This window comes from Emiliania huxleyi, assembly GCF_000372725.1.
Source record: "Emiliania huxleyi CCMP1516 unplaced genomic scaffold EMIHUscaffold_23, whole genome shotgun sequence".
NCBI lineage: Eukaryota > Haptophyta > Isochrysidales > Noelaerhabdaceae > Emiliania > Emiliania huxleyi.
Window position 1 is genome coordinate 238,696 of NW_005200333.1, and position 14,978 is coordinate 253,673.

The following is a 14,978-nucleotide window of genomic DNA, read 5'->3' on the forward strand; positions in this document are numbered from 1 at the left end:
GGGCCGCACAGACCGCGAGCAGACAGCGCCTGCTGGCCATTTCGAGACATTCGCAAAGAACGCTAGCTACATGGGAGGGCTTCGTGAAGGATGGATTGAAAAACATTCGAACAAAGAAGAGGCGACGGGAGGAACCGGCAGAGGATGCAGTGACGTGAGACACACACACACACACACACACACACACACACACACACACACACACACACACACACACACACACACACACACACACACACACACACACACACACACACACACACACACACACACACACACACACACACACACACACACCGCTCACCCACGCGCACCGGGCCTTGCACTTTAAATGCCGTGGGGCTCCTGTCGTTAGACGTGGAGACGCGAGGGTTGCCCCCCCTTGCCCCACCACCTCGTGTGTGTGGAGAAGTTTACCTTACCTTACCTTAGGACCCGTTTTGGGGACGCACAGGACAACCTTCACAGCTCACAATTCACTATCGTACTACGACCTTCATGAAGGGTAATTTTTCTGGGCGTGTGTGAGGAGCGGGAGTGCGCTCCGGACAGCTAGCTCGACATCCGCTCGGTCTAAGCCTAGGAGATTGCAGAGAGCGGAAGTCGCTCGCCGCCTGCCTGGCTGCCTCAAGGTCAGACGCCATACGTGGCAGCGATCTCATCGGCCTGGCGCTGTCGCCCCGCCTTCTTCAGCAGCGCGGCAAGATTGCGGGCTGAGCTCTGCGTCTCCTCATGCCCCTCCCCGTACCGAGCAGCGCACCCCTCCAGCTCCTCCCGGAAGAGAGTGATGGCGTCGCCGAGCCTGCCCTGGTCCTGCAGCAGCAAGCCGAGGTTGTAGATCGAGGTAAGCGTGCCCGGGTGCCGGTCACCGAGCGTCTCTCGCCTCGCCCCCAGCGCCTCGCAGTACAGCGCCTCCGCGCCGTCCAGGTCGCCCTTGGCGTGCAGCAGGAAGCCGAGGTTGTTGACCGAGGTGAGCGTGCCCGGGTGCCGGTCACCGAGCGTCTCTCGCCTCGCCTCCAGCGCCTCGCAGTACAGCGCCTCCGCGCCGTCCAGGTCGCCCTTGGCCTTCAGCAGCGTGCCGAGGTTGTTGATCGAGGTGAGCGTGTCCGGGTGCCGGTCACCGAGCGTCTCTCGCCTCGCCCCCAGCGCCTCGCAGTACAGCGCCTCCGCGCCGTCCAGGTCACCCTGGTCCTTCAGCAGCGTGCCGAGGTTGTTGATCAAGGTGAGCGTGCTCGGGTGCCGGTCGCCGAGCATCTCTCTGCACCCCTCCAGCTCCTCCCGAAAGAGAGTGATGGCGTCGCCGAGCCTGCCCTGGTCCTTCAGCAGCAAGCCGAGGTTGTTTATCGAGGTGAGCGTGTCCGAGTGCCGGTCACCGAGCGTCTCTCGCCTCGCCCCCAGCGCCTCGCAGTACAGCGCCTCCGCGCCGTCCAGGTCGCCCTTGGCCTTCAGCAGCGTGCCGAGGTTGTTGATCGAGGTGAGCGTGTCCGAGTGCCGGTCACCGAGCGTCTTTCGCCTCGCCCCCAGCGCCTCGCAGTACAGCGCCTCCGCGCTGTCCAGGTCACCCCGGTCCTGCAGCAGCGTGCCGAGGTTGTTGATCGAGGTGAGCGTGTCCGGGTGCCGGTCACCGAGCGTCTCTCGCCTCGCCCCCAGCGCCTCGCAGTACAGCGCCTCCGCGCCGTCCAGGTCACCCTGGTCCTGCAGCAGCGTGCCGAGGTTGTTGACCGTGGTGAGCGTGTCCGAGTGTCGGTCGCCGAGCGTCTCTCGCCTCCCCTCCAGCGCCTCCCGGAAGAGAGTGATGGCGTCGCCGAGCCTGCCCTGGTCCTGCAGCAGCGTGCCGAGGTTGTAGATCGAGGTAAGCGTGTCCGAGTGCCGGTCACCGAGCGTCTCTCGCTTCGCCTCCAGCGCCTCGCGAAGCAGCATCTCCGCGCTGTCCAGGTCGCCCTTGGCCTTCAGCAGCAAGCCGAGGTTGTAGATCGAGGTGAGCGTGCTCGGGTGCCGGTCGCCGAGCGTCTCTCGCCTCGCCTCCAGCGCCTCGCGAAGCAGCATCTCCGCGCTGTCCAGGTCGCCCTTGGCCTTCAGCAGCAAGCCGAGGTTGTTGATCGAGGTGAGCGTGCCCGGGTGCCGGTCACCGAGCGTCTCTCGCCTCGCCTCCAGCGCCTCGCAGTACAGCGCCTCCGCGCCGTCCAGGTCGCCCTTGGCCTTCAGCAGCGTGCCGAGGTTGTTGATCGAGGTGAGCGTGTCCGGGTGCCGGTCACCGAGCGTCTCTCGCCTCGCCCCCAGCGCCTCGCAGTACAGCGCCTCCGCGCCGTCCAGGTCACCCTGGTCCTTCAGCAGCGTGCCGAGGTTGTTGATCAAGGTGAGCGTGCTCGGGTGCCGGTCGCCGAGCATCTCTCTGCACCCCTCCAGCTCCTCCCGAAAGAGAGTGATGGCGTCGCCGAGCCTGCCCTGGTCCTTCAGCAGCAAGCCGAGGTTGTTTATCGAGGTGAGCGTGTCCGAGTGCCGGTCACCGAGCGTCTCTCGCCTCGCCCCCAGCGCCTCGCAGTACAGCGCCTCCGCGCCGTCCAGGTCGCCCTTGGCCTTCAGCAGCGTGCCGAGGTTGTTTATCGAGGTGAGCGTGTCCGAGTGCCGGTCACCGAGCGTCTCTCGCCTCGCCCCCAGCGCCTCGCAGTACAGCGCCTCCGCGCTGTCCAGGTCACCCCGGTCCTCCAGCAGCGTGCCGAGGTTGTTGATCGAGGTGAGCGTGTCCGGGTGCCGGTCACCGAGCGTCTCTCGCCTCGCCCCCAGCGCCTCGCGGTACAGCGCCTCCGCGCCGTCCAGGTCACCCTGGTCCTGCAGCAGCGTGCCGAGGTTGTTGACCGTGGTGAGCGTATCGGGGTGCCGGTCACCGAGCGTCTCTCGCCTCCCCTCTAGAGCCTCGCGGTGCAGCGCCTCCGCGCCGTCAAGCTCGCCCTGGTCCTGCAGCATCAGGGTACGAGCACAGAGCAAGGTGTCTTCGTGGTCTTTTCCGTTCGCCTCGATACTGACGCTGAGCGCCTCGCGCAGCAGTGGAACTGCGCTGTCCGCGTCCCCCATGACTACCAGTAATTTGGCCACGTGGTAGATCGAATCGATCAACGAATCTTGGGGATCGCCCGCTATCTTGCGGCTCACCTGCAGCGCTTCGCGGAATACCTCGAGGGACTCCTTGAGCTCCCCTTGCTTGTACAGCAGCACGCCAAGATTGAGGAGCTCATAAGCCTGGGTATACCTGCCCCACATTGCGTGCGTACATCTGAGCTCTTCGCGGAAAAGTGGAATCGCCCGCACCAAGTCTCCTCGCAGTGCGTAGAGGCAGCCAAGCTCCCAAAGCGCATGCTCAGGTGCTGCACCGCAGCTTCTAAGTCCAGCACGCGCCTCGTCGAGCAGCACCTCTGCCTGATCATCTTGCTCTCTCTCTGCGCACAGCCTGCTGAGGTCGCCCTTGATGTATGAGCTGAGCTTCACGTCTTCGCTGAGGTCCAGCGTCTCGAGGAGCACAAGCTCCGCCGAGTCAAGTTGGCCATCGGAAAGAAGCGCACGTCCCAACGCATGCTTGAACTCCAAGAGGAGGTGCGCTTGCGGGGCGTCTGGCCCAACGAAGAGGTCGGCATACTTGGTGGAGAGGCCGTCCACTCCCTGGCGAAGAGCGGACACGGCACAAACAGCATCGTAGGCACAGCATGTGAGCGTTCTTCGGTCTTGTGCCGCGTATTCAGCCCCCATCAGGCACAGGATGATGTGCCAATTTGAGCCACGTGCGCGCTGCAACCATTCCCTGAGTATCCCAATGCTCACCCCGTCCGAATATTTCACGCCGCAAGTCTGGCAGGCGACAACGTTCCAATAGCTGTCGGATGTGCGCCGCCATCGTTCAAGGCACGCTGCGTGCACCCATCTTGTTGAGCCGCGGCATTTGCACGGGTCGACGAGCTCGCCGTCGCTGTCGTCTCCCAGGCATATGCGACAAGAGCGATCTTTGGACGCCATGTTGCACTGAAGGACTTGGGACGCCATAATGCACTGACTAGCTGAGGGGCTCGCTAAACGCTCGCCGAGCTCCATGCTGTGCAACACCACCTCCTCACTAATCGTCAGGGGCGCGGAGAGCGCAGTGCACTGCGGTGAGGCTGCGCCGCGGGGGCTCGCCCCCTGCACCGCGCTCAGAGCGGCGTAGGGGAGAGGGCGGTCGGTGGCGGCGGCGGCGAGGCGCGAGGCGGTGGCGGCGGTGGTGCGGGCGGCGGGATGACAGGGGAGGCGGCGGGATTGACAGGGGAGGCGGCGGCCACGAGCGGAGCGGCGCGAGAAGGGGGGGGGGCGGCGGCGAGGCGCCGGTGAGCGAGGCGCCCGCGCCATCAGAGGGACGCGCCGCTGCGAGATGGAGGGCGGCGGTGACGGAGGCGAGGCGCGAGGCGGCGGCGGCGGCGGCGGCGGCGGCGGCGGCGGCGGCGAGAACGGCGGCACCGAGTCTCGGTGAGCGGCGGCGGGAGGAGGAGCAGCGGCGGCGCTCGCTCGCTGTTGACGGGAGCGCTTTTGAGCCTGGGAGCCCATGCCACTGCGACCGGCGTGCCCGGGAACGGAGATCGCGCGCGCGCCGCCACTCACGACGCGCGCGCGATCTTCGCGGAGTCGGGTCCCCAGAGGGAAGCGGTCTTCTCGGCCGACGTCCAGCGGCGCGCAAGGAAGCAGGCGCAGCGGAGGCGGCCTAGCACCGGCTCGGCGCCGGGCGGTTGCGCTGCCCGCGAGCCGCGTCCTGAGCCTCGGCAGCGCGCTGCGCGGCGCGGCGCTCGCGCTGCTGCGGTGCCGAGAGCGGCATGATGGATCGCCAGCTGAAGCTCGAGACTCCTCGGGTCCGCGAGTTCTGGGGGTCACCGGGATAAACGGCGGACGACGCGAGGCCCTTATATCTTTAGAAGGAGGGCTGAGCGCGGCTCACATGCGGGACGCGATGACAAGACCTTGCCGGTTCCTTCGTTTTTTGTTTTGGTTTTTTCGGTATCGTCCACGCCCCATCCCACCAGTCCCTCCCCATCACCCCATCCCCAACCTCTTCTTCCCCCACCCTTCGTGTAATCATGTAGTCCCCACAATCGCTGACGTGGGATCGCTTGTCATGTGAGAGAGTGCGTTGTGTTCTTGTTTCGTATCCGCTCTCTCTTTTAGCGGTCGAAGTGCACCTTTGGTCTTCACCCCACAAAAGCACGGCCCTGGACCCAAGATCCTTGCCAGGAGCGTGCACAGCCCCGCGCGTGAACTCCGCTCCTCCGCACGCTGCACTCTCTCTCGCGTGGTGCAGGTGCCGGAGGGCGAGTCGGCGCGGGAGCCACGGCTCTACTCGACGATGGGCGGCAGCGTGTCCAGAGACGAGAAGTGGTCGGAGGAAGCGGCGGCGTTGTGGACGACGCGTCTTCGACATGTCGTTCGGGCGGCCTGGCTCCCGTCCTCCAGGAGGAAGTCGTGCGCGCCAACGGTCTCCTCCTCTTCTCCGGCCTCCTCCTCGCCCCCGTCCTCCGCCTCGCCCCCCTCTTCCTCCCCCTCCACGCCCGCCGCGCCCTCGCCCTCCTCGCCGTGCGTCAGCGCGTACAGCATTCGCTCAAACTCAATCTGCCGCACCGCCTCCGCCTCCAGCTGGCGCCGCCGCGCCACCTCTGTCTCCGCCAACGCCCTCTCTCGCCGCCACGAGACGCCGAACGCCTCGCGCACGCCGAGGTTGGCAAATGCGGCGCCCACGAGCAGCATCGCCGGGTCACCGAGCATGAGCAAGCCGAGCGACTCGCCAGTCACCTAACGCGCACCGGGGCGCCGCCTCGGGCAAGCTGTGGGGCAAGCTGAGCGGGCAAGCCGTGGGGCAACCTGCGCCACTCGCGCGTCGCGCGCCAGGCAAGCGCACCTGCGGCCGGACAACGGAAGAGGGGGGGGGGGGGGGGGGGCCTCACCAAATCTCACCTCCTGATGACCCCCTGTGAGCCCGCGAGGGCCGCCGGTCCCCACGTCGCTCAGGGGGGGGCCCCCGACAGGCCACATGGGTCCGACCCCGGTAGGGGACCTAAAAAAGCCCCCCCCAAAAAATAATAAGGGAGGCCCACGGGCACGGGCCCCAAATACGTCAGGGACCCAAAATCGGGGCCCTCCGAGGGCAAACCCGGGGGGCCCGCCCCCGCCGGGCCCGCCGGGCCCGCCGCCGCCGGGCCCGCCGGGCCCTCTTTTGGGCGAACCCAAAAAAGGGGGCCAACCCTTGGCAAAAAGCGACCGGAGGCGAGTGAGGCGAGTTCGAGCTGTGGGTTTGTCGCCGGCAGGTGCGCGGTGAGCCTGCCAGACACGATGGAGGTAATGACTGCAGGCAGCCCGTCGCCGGCGGGTCGGACGTGGCGGAGCGTCGCGAGCGGGAGGACTAACACGACTAGTATGATCCCCAAGACGGCTAGGACCGAGGTCGCCTCGAGCGCGGGTTGTGCCTCCTTGGCGCGCCGCATTTCGCCCGTCTCGCCGCGGCTCTGGCTGACGAGGTAGAGGAGTGTCCCTGCGCCCGAGCACCAGCCGAGGAAGAGGTTGATCCGTAGCAGCGGGCCTGCGCCGAGGGGATCCGAGAAGGCTCAGGGCGAGCATGCGCCGAGGGGGAGACAGCTCCGCTCACGCAATCCGCCCTGCGACCACTCGAGTTCGATGCGCGCCGTATCGACGATCGCCTCGCTGCCGCCGCCGCCGCCCTCGCCTCCGCGGCCGTGCAGGTCGAGCACGGCGCCAATCTCGGAGACCGTCCGCTCGCGCTGCATCGTGCGGTGCAGTGCGGTCTGAACGACGATCCGAGCGGCCGCGGCGCAAGCAAGGAGGGTGACGGGGCCACACGCCAGCCAGCGCGCCACCGACTCGCCGCGCAGCGACGCGAAATGGACGTGGACGGCGGCCGAGGCGAGCGCGACGGCGGCGAGGCAGCTGAGGCGGACGCGGCGCGAGGCGGGCAGGAGGCCTGTTCAGGCGCACGGCACTGCGTCTCGGCTGTGTCTAGGCTGCGTGGCGGCGCCAGGCGGGGGGCAGGAGGCCGAAGAGCCAGCCCGCGTAAAAGTAGAGGGAGGGGACGACCCTGACGACGACGGCTGCCTCGGCGGTGGCAGCGAGCGGGTCGGTGCGGATGAGGTGGAGGCGGCCGAGGTGACGGAGGACCCAGGCGACGGTGAGGACGACGAAGCCGGTCGTCTCCCGCACCTCGAGCGGCCCGACCCGAAGCAGCCGCGCGCCTGCTCACAGCTGCTGCGGTGGAGAGAGGCGCGCTCGTCTGCACCCTCGGGACCAGAGGCGGGGCAGGCGCGCGCGCCGCGAGGGCGCAGCTGCCACGCGGCGGAGAGGGCGAGGCCGACGAGCGAGAGGCCGAGGCACACGGTCGACGTCCGCTGGTGCGCGATGTTCATCCAGAGGATAACGCCGGCGATGGCGGTGGTCCCCGCAGCAGGCAGCAGCGAGACGAGCGCCAGCTGCCTCCGGACGGTCACCTGGAAGGGAGACTCCTTGACCGCGCCCGAGCGGCGCGCGCGAATCCATTGCTGGACCTGGACGGCGGCGGCGCGGCAGCGCACGAAGCGTCGCCTCCTCGCCCTCGCCCGGGCGGCAGCCTGGGCGATGACCGCGGCAGCATGCTCGACGGCAGAGATGGGTGAGCGGCGGCCCACGGTCGCCAGCGCCAAGAGCTGCTTCAGCGCCGCCTCCTCCCTCCTGGCCGTGCTGAGCGCCGACGAGAGGAGCCCGAGCCGGCGGCCCATGGTGGAAGCCCGCGAGCGTCGGCCAGCAGAGTGCGAGTGCGAGCGAGACGAGGAGGAGCGGCGGCTGGAGTGAGAGTGAGAGCGCGAGGAGGTGGTGTCGAGCAAGTGTTCGTCTCGAGTCGTCGTAGTCTCGTTGTGCTCCTCTGCCTCGTGCTCCTCTGCCTCCTGCTTCAACATCTCGGCGGCGCGAGCCGCAGACGACTCGATCAGCGCCGCGAGCTTCGCACGCTGAATGTCGGCGAGCATTCAGAAAGCTGTGTGGGGGGGTGCGGCCACAGCCACTGCTCGCGTGGGCTTCCCATGTCCATCTCCAGGAGGCTGAAAGAATTATCAGTGTGTGAATGTTATAAACACGGACTAACTAAGAGTTTATAAACACACCTGGTTCACGACTATTTAAGACTATTTAACAGGATCGCCCGCTCCCGCGTGAAGTTCAATTAAACGCGCGTTTATTTGAACTGATAAACCTCAATCATAAACTCAATAAACAGGGCCCTGTTCGCGCGTCCCTCTTCGATCGGTCGCTCGTCCCTGTTCACGCATTAACTCTTGTCTTTCGGAGGGACGGACGCTGGACCAGCTGGGGGGACGAAACCTGAATTCTATTCTCTCGGGCCGCGGCTGCCCAGATAGCAGACCCCCCCAGCAGCAGAGCGCTGCTGCTAGGGGGGGGGGGTCCCGACCCCCCCAGCAGCAGAAGGCATTGGACCCAGCTCTCCCGCCTCTTCGCCGCCGCCGCCCCCTCCCACCTCGGCTCGTGTTTCAGTGCTACGCTAGATTTTGGTCGGTTGTGTTCACCGCGCCTTCGAGCCCAATACACCTTCGTCGTGTCGAGTGCTGGCGTTTTACTAAAGACTTGTGAGATGTGACCATGGTGAGTCTATCTTGTACTACCACACTAAAAGCCGTATAGTGAGCCACTCACTCGGGCGTCTCGGCTGACGTTGATCGATCAGCGTTGATCTCCCTAGCCTATCGGTCCCCCGCTCGATCCTCGGATCGCTCGCTCGTCGAAATCGATCGACTTAGCTGTCGTAGTGGAGCCGATACACTTTTCTTTTTTCGAAAACGCGCGCGGCACGAGAGGCGTAGAAGAGAGACTGGCGTGCCCCGCGCCCGGCTGGCAGTAGGAGGGTACGCCGGTGAGACCACTGGTTTTGGTGCCCCCAGCAGCAGAGCGCTGCTGCTGGGGGGGGGTCCCGACCCCCCCAGCAGCAGAGCGCTGCTGGTGGGGGGGGGGGGGGGGGTCCGGCCAGCCCTTAAAAGTGCCGGGGGGGGTACGAGCAGTGGGTGCGGCCGCTCCCACCCCCGCGCCCGCGCCCGCAGCGTCCGTGCGCGCGAGGATGGCGGCGACGCGCTCCTTCTGCCGAGCCTTCGCCTCCGCCTTCTCCTCCTTGGCGTCCGCCTCCATGACCCGCACCACCTGCTCCCTCCACACGGCGACCCGCCCGGCCAGCCCTGTTCACAACGGGGTTCCCTACAATCTGGCTTTCATACGTCGCCACGAGCTGTGTCGCGTTTGGACCGGGTCGCCAGGGAGGTACATGTTCTCCAGACGAGAGCATATGCCATTCAAGCTCTCCATTCTCCTTGCCCTCGTGGCCGAGGGAAACGGCGCATGTTGCAGTCCCAATGAGTTCTGTGGCGGTGACGGAAAGCTATGTCACGAGAACACCTGCAACAACCTGTTGCAGTACGCGTGCGGTGTCCTATCGTGCTGCTCGTGCCAAACATCTTCTGTACTCACGGCTTCAGGGCTCTGCACGTATCAGCACTGCTCCAACGGCGTCGCATTTTGCCTCCAGGTCACTGAGATTGCTGGAGGTACCCTGCTCTCTGACAGGGAGCGCAAGAGCATCGTGAGCTGCGACGGCAGCTTCGTCCCCAACATCACCGCCGCTTGCGATGAAATCCACGAGCCGGGCAACGACCATATAACCATCGGCTACGATTCGACTTGCGACCCGAGGTGGAACAGCGCTGGCTGCGAGTGTGTGCGCCTCTCTTGAAACAACTGTTGGTCTTGCACACCGCGTCGCGTGCCCTCTCCCCAGCGACGAGCGGACACGCCGTGCCGCGTGCTGAGCCCGCGCGCCCCGTCTGCAGGACGATCCCTTACTTCCTCCCGTTCGTTCCGGCGCGCTCGCCTCTGCCACCGCCGCCGCCACCCTCACCTCGTCCGCCGAATCCGCCCACACGCCCTCCCTCATCGCCGCCGTCGCCGCCGGCCCTGCCACCGCCGCCGCCCTCGCCGATGCCCTCACCACCGCCGCCGCCCCCTTCCTCGCCGCCCTCGCCGCCGCCCCCTTCCTCGCCGCCGTCGCCGCCGCCGCCGAGCCCGCCGCCTTCTGTGCCGCCACCCACCATGCCGCCACCGAGCCCGCCACCGAGCCCGCCGCCTCCGTCCCCGCCGCCTCCGTCCCCGCCGCCCGGGCCGCCGCCGACCCTCCGGGTGAGCATGGGCGCAGTCCTCCAAGCCGTACTTGGCAACGCGGCGCTGCCGGCAGACGGGCCGACAGGTCTGGCCTCGGCCCTGCTCCTGTCCGGCACCGTTGCGCTGCTGAGTGGAGTCCGCTGCCTCGGTAAGTTCGGTGCCGCTTCCGCCCGCAAGCGCTGGAGGGCGGCTCAAGCTGTGCGGCACGGTCGGGTGCAGCTAGAGGATGACCCCGAGCGAGCAGAGAGGTAATGCTGCCGACTCGAGCAGACCCACAACGCTGACTCTCTTCACGCCTTCAGCTGTGAACAGGCGAGAGCAGATACGGCTGCTCGGCCTGATCGACCAGCTCTATAAGCTCGTGAGCCTGCTCTCCGCTGTCAGGAGGCAGTGCTACGGCGCACCGCAGAGGCTCACCAATCGGGATGAAGCCAGCGCTCTGCACCAGGTACACGAACGCAGGGATGAGACCCGCCGTCCAGCGCCGACTGCCCGCGTCCTCGGCGCCGGCCTCATGAGCGGCGGCGGCCGGCGTGCTTTGACTCATTCTCTCGTGCCCATGTCATCGCCGACGTTGAAGTGAGACTCCATACGATCCACGGCAGTCTCGCCCGGCGCCCGCGTCGGGACGGCCGCCATTGCGGTCGGCGCCACCTCCTCTTCCCCCTCCCCCCCCTCCCCCCCCCCCCCCTCCCCCCGCGGCCACTGCCGCGCGGCCACCAGCGCGACCGACCCCACCCCCCTTCCCCGACCCCGCCCTAAACGCCCCCGAAAGCGAAGACCGCACCACGAACACCACGATGTGGGCTGGAGTTCGCATAACACACGTTATTGCATGATATCATGATATCAATAAAACGGTGTTCCGGAACGGTGTGTGAACTACCGTACGCGGCTCTGCCACCAGTAGCTAGTCGAAGTAGCTAGTAGAGCACTGCCCACTCAGCCTGGGGGCGTGGCCGAGCACCTCGCGCGCAGCGCCGCCAAGCCCTTCAGCGTCTCCCAGTGGCAGCAATGGTCGCCGCACAAGCGCTCCGCCTCGGCCGCCCCAGCAGGGGTGGGGAGGAAGGCCGGCCTCGCCGCGGCGAGGAGGAGATACGCGGCGATCTTGTCGAGGTCGTGCGACATCGACTTGGCAAACGCGCGCGTCTGCTGCTGCAGCGCGGCGAGCTTCCTCGGGATCGTCGTCACCATCGTAGCGTCTTCAATCGTGGGCTGGATCCGAAAGTAGAAAGGGTGGCCGCACTCGTTGGCTATCGCTGGCAGGAGTGTGTCGTGCACGTCGGCGTGCGTGCGGTTGCTGTCGAAGGCCATGTCGAGCATGGCCGGAATCCAGTACGAGGCTGGGCTCGACGTCCTCGCAATCGGCGCCTGTGCCTGACGCATCTGCCCCGTCCCAAGGCTCACGATGATGCCGATCCGCCGGCCAGGCCAGCGGCGTCGCGCCTCGCGGATAGCGAGCTTCGTCGGGTTGTTCGCTACCACAGCGCCATCCACAAACACCTTCCCTCCTCGCTCGACGGGAGGGAAGAGGCCCGGCGCCGCTGTCGTGGCGAGGACAAGATCCTCGATAGGCCAGTCCGACTCCCCGTCGATCGCTCCGGGATTGGCGTAGGAGCGAGGGCTTCTCGGAGCGGACGTCTCGCCACTGGAATAGGGGAGCTCATAGTTGCGCACCAAGAAGGGCTGCCACCCTCCACCCTCGTGGAACGCGGTCACGACCGCTACGTGCGGAGGCGTCGCGGTGCGGGGCTCGCAAGGTGGCGCAGGTCGCGGAGCGGGGTCGGCCCCATGTCGCCTGGCGGGTGCGCACGACTGAGCGACCTGGCGAGCGGCGGCACTCGTGCACTCGTGCCCCGTCACCAGCAGGTTTGTTTTGCTCCGCTGCTCAAGCACCTTCCTCACGCGCTCGAGGCTGGCACGGTAATCCCTGCAACCCTCCCCTAGGGCAGAGGCGAATGCCACATGTATTGCGGCCACGCCGCCCGTGCTCGTGCCCACCACCAGGTCAAAGAGACCGCCGATTGGTATGCCCGTCCGCTCCTCTATCGCCTCCAGCAGCGTGGCCAGCACAAGCCCCTTCATGCCTCCGCCGTCCAGGGTGAGGATGCACAGGGGAGCGTGCTCGCTAGAGGCAACCTTTTTGCTGCGAATCCGCGGCATCCGCAGCGGTGGCCTGGAGCGGCGGCCAGTCAGCAAGAAGGCAACCAGAACCACAATTGCGACGGTCAACCCGGAGAGCAGCAATGCGCCTTCTGCTTCCGCCTGCAGCAGCGCGCCATTACTCGCCGCCTCTGGCTCGAGCAATGCCCCACCCGTCGTCGCCTGCGCGTGTGCGCTCGCGGGACTCTCCGGCTCCATCGGCCGGGGGCACTTGGAGCACTTGGAGTGCAGTCATCCGGGGATGCGCGTTTTTCGCTCATTCGTTCCAATTAAGCACTGGTTTATGGAGAGAGAGAGAGAAGGCCCCTATCTCTCAGTCTCTCTCTTCTTGTTGGTGACACACCGATTCGAGTCGACTGGTGTGTGTCGTTCTTGGTTTCCTATCTCAAACTTCCTTCAAAAACGCCGTTGGGTCGTGTCGCCTCCCCTCCCCGGGAGGTCGGCCCAGCTCTCCCTCGTCGACCAATCGCGCCCGCTTCCGCGGTCTCTCTCTATAGTACTCGGTTCGCCCTCCCCCTTCCGCTGACTCCTCATCGAACCCGGGAGGCGTGGTCCTCCTTGTCGTAGTTCATGCGGCCCGGCTTTCCCAACCAGGAGCCGGCCATGGTGCTGCCCGACATCGTTTTACCTCCAAAAGTGAGCTGGATTTTTTCCTATTACGGCTTTTAACTTGGGGAGCTGTTGGGTTGACGTCTTGTGCCGCGGCCGCCGAGCTGGGCTGCACGCGCTCCTTTCCCCCGCTAAACAATAACCGCAGCACGTCCCCAACGACTACCCTCAGCCTACCCAGAACCGAACTCTCGTGTACACATCAGTCTCGTACAAGGACACTCACCATTGGCGGCTACCGACACGCTGCTCGTACGATTCTTTGCAGACTGACCATGCCCCCGCCTAGCCAGCGCTGCCCCGACCAGGCAGCGGCGCGCCACCCGGTCATCGCAATGCCGGCCCTGTCAGCAGAAGCACCCGCTGACAATGTGCGCGTCCATGACAACCACGGCTCCATGGCGAATTCATATCTAGCCCTGCGCCCTCGAGTGCCGATATCGCATATGGCAGCGTCACCGAGGTCAGACTCATTACGCCGCAGTCTTCCGCTATTTGAACAAACGCTCGGGCTTGAAGGGCTTGAAGACAGCGAATGGCCTTCCCACCTTGCCTTGTCCATGCATTTGCGCAAGAGTCCCAATCAATCTCCCCACCGATTCTCCTTCTGCCTGGGACCAGCCCTCCGAAGCCTTGACCGCGTCGCGGCGACAACATGCCTTGGCGCGCTTCCCCTCTGGTGTACGGTAGCACGTCTGGCGCGAACGGCTACGGCCTTGCTCTCCACGACCACGGTCTCGTATGAACCTCGGTTGGTCAGGAGCCATCTCCATGTCCCCCGCTACTGTAGGTGGGCGCCGCTCGCGCACACCCACTCACCCAGTTGCAACAATCAACTCTAGACCCCGTCAACTCAGAGTGTCAACCACGACTCCCGACACGGGAACACTGCACCTCATTCAGCCACAGACGCCGCAGCGGCCGGGCGTGTCCTCTGAGCTCTGTCCTGACTTGACACGCGGCGACGGCGACTGAGCAGCCTGCGAGCTCACTGCCCTGCCTTGATTCCTTCGGACCACTAAACCGCTCTACCTATCCCATCCATTACCGTGCCCCATGTTCACGTGCGGCCGTTTTACCAGGCGCCCAACCGACGGCCGCGCCGCGATTTACTCTCGGCGTTCGCCTCTCGCCCTGCTGCAGCATCCGTTCCCATCTCTGGCTGCCGTTCGCCGAGCGCCTCCTCAAAGCATGCGAGAATCTCGTCGCTCTGAAGGTCAGCCTCGAGCACGTCGTCGGCAGCGCGGATGCTCGCCCGGCCGGTCGGCCCTCGAGACCTCACAGTGGCGGCCGCCTCTGACAGCGGCGGCAGCCTCCCAAGCTGGCCACGCATCATGCTGCGCTTCGCGGCAATCGCGTAACGGGAGGCTCGCTGGCTTTTTGTGGCTTTTTGGACGGCTTTTTTGGATTCTCCCGCCCTCCAACCCCTCTCTTGGCTTTTTTCTCTTCCTGAGCGGATGCAGCTGGGCGGAGGACGGTTGTTCTTCCAAAGGGTAAAAAATGGGAGGAGGGCTGGTTGTCCTTTGGCCTAAGCACAATATTCTCGAATATCTCCGAGAATATAGATGGTCCCGCGCACTTTCGTATTCGAGAATATTCTCGAGAATATAGATGCCCCGGCGCGGCTTTTTCTCAAGAATCTATGAGTTTTCTTCAGCCCTTGACCTTGGTTGACCTCGAGTCTCAAGATATTCTTGAATATTCTCGCCGTTACATCGCGGCGTCTAGAACGGTCTTGACTAGAGCTTCTCGAAACAGCTCTTTTGCCCCCTCAAAAGTAGGTTTTGGGTCGATGCAGACGGAAATCTTTAAGTTTTGGACGTTCCTGAGCGGTTTGGGAGCACAAACCTCTACTTTAGAGCGATTTTTGGCGTCCGCTGACCTCTCGCGTGGTGAAAATATTCTCAATATTCGAGAATATTCTCGAGAATATAGATGGTCTGGCGAGAATATAAGCAAAAGAATATAGATAGTACTTGGCGAGAAAAACGTGCTTAGGC

At 65.3% G+C, this 14,978-nt stretch overlaps 3 protein-coding genes across 3 annotated transcripts in view; 1 reads left to right on the top strand and 2 right to left on the bottom strand.

Moving 5' to 3' along the window:
* Positions 1–577, top strand: part of EMIHUDRAFT_205013 (hypothetical protein) — a gene marked incomplete at both ends in the record, with an annotated part of 6,539 nt that extends 5,962 nt beyond the window's left edge. Inside the window, 2 exons of the mRNA XM_005779472.1 lie at positions 23–149; positions 557–577. Coding sequence (XP_005779529.1) covers positions 23–149; positions 557–577 — 148 coding nt within the window. The remainder of the gene's footprint in view (positions 1–22; positions 150–556) is intronic.
* Positions 578–633: 56 nt separating this feature from the next.
* EMIHUDRAFT_100274 (hypothetical protein) lies at positions 634–3,258 on the bottom strand (the record flags this gene model as incomplete). Its single annotated transcript, XM_005779473.1, has 1 exon — positions 634–3,258. One exon carries the CDS (start codon positions 3,256–3,258, stop codon positions 634–636), a length of 2,625 nt encoding a protein of 874 aa, XP_005779530.1.
* A 7,890-nt stretch (positions 3,259–11,148) lies between these two features.
* EMIHUDRAFT_205017 (hypothetical protein) lies at positions 11,149–12,989 on the bottom strand (the record flags this gene model as incomplete). Its single annotated transcript, XM_005779474.1, has 3 exons — positions 11,149–11,930; positions 12,048–12,531; positions 12,909–12,989. The coding sequence occupies 3 exons, from the start codon at positions 12,987–12,989 to the stop codon at positions 11,149–11,151; spliced, it is 1,347 nt and encodes a 448-aa protein (XP_005779531.1).
* Positions 12,990–14,978: the final 1,989 nt, after the last annotated feature.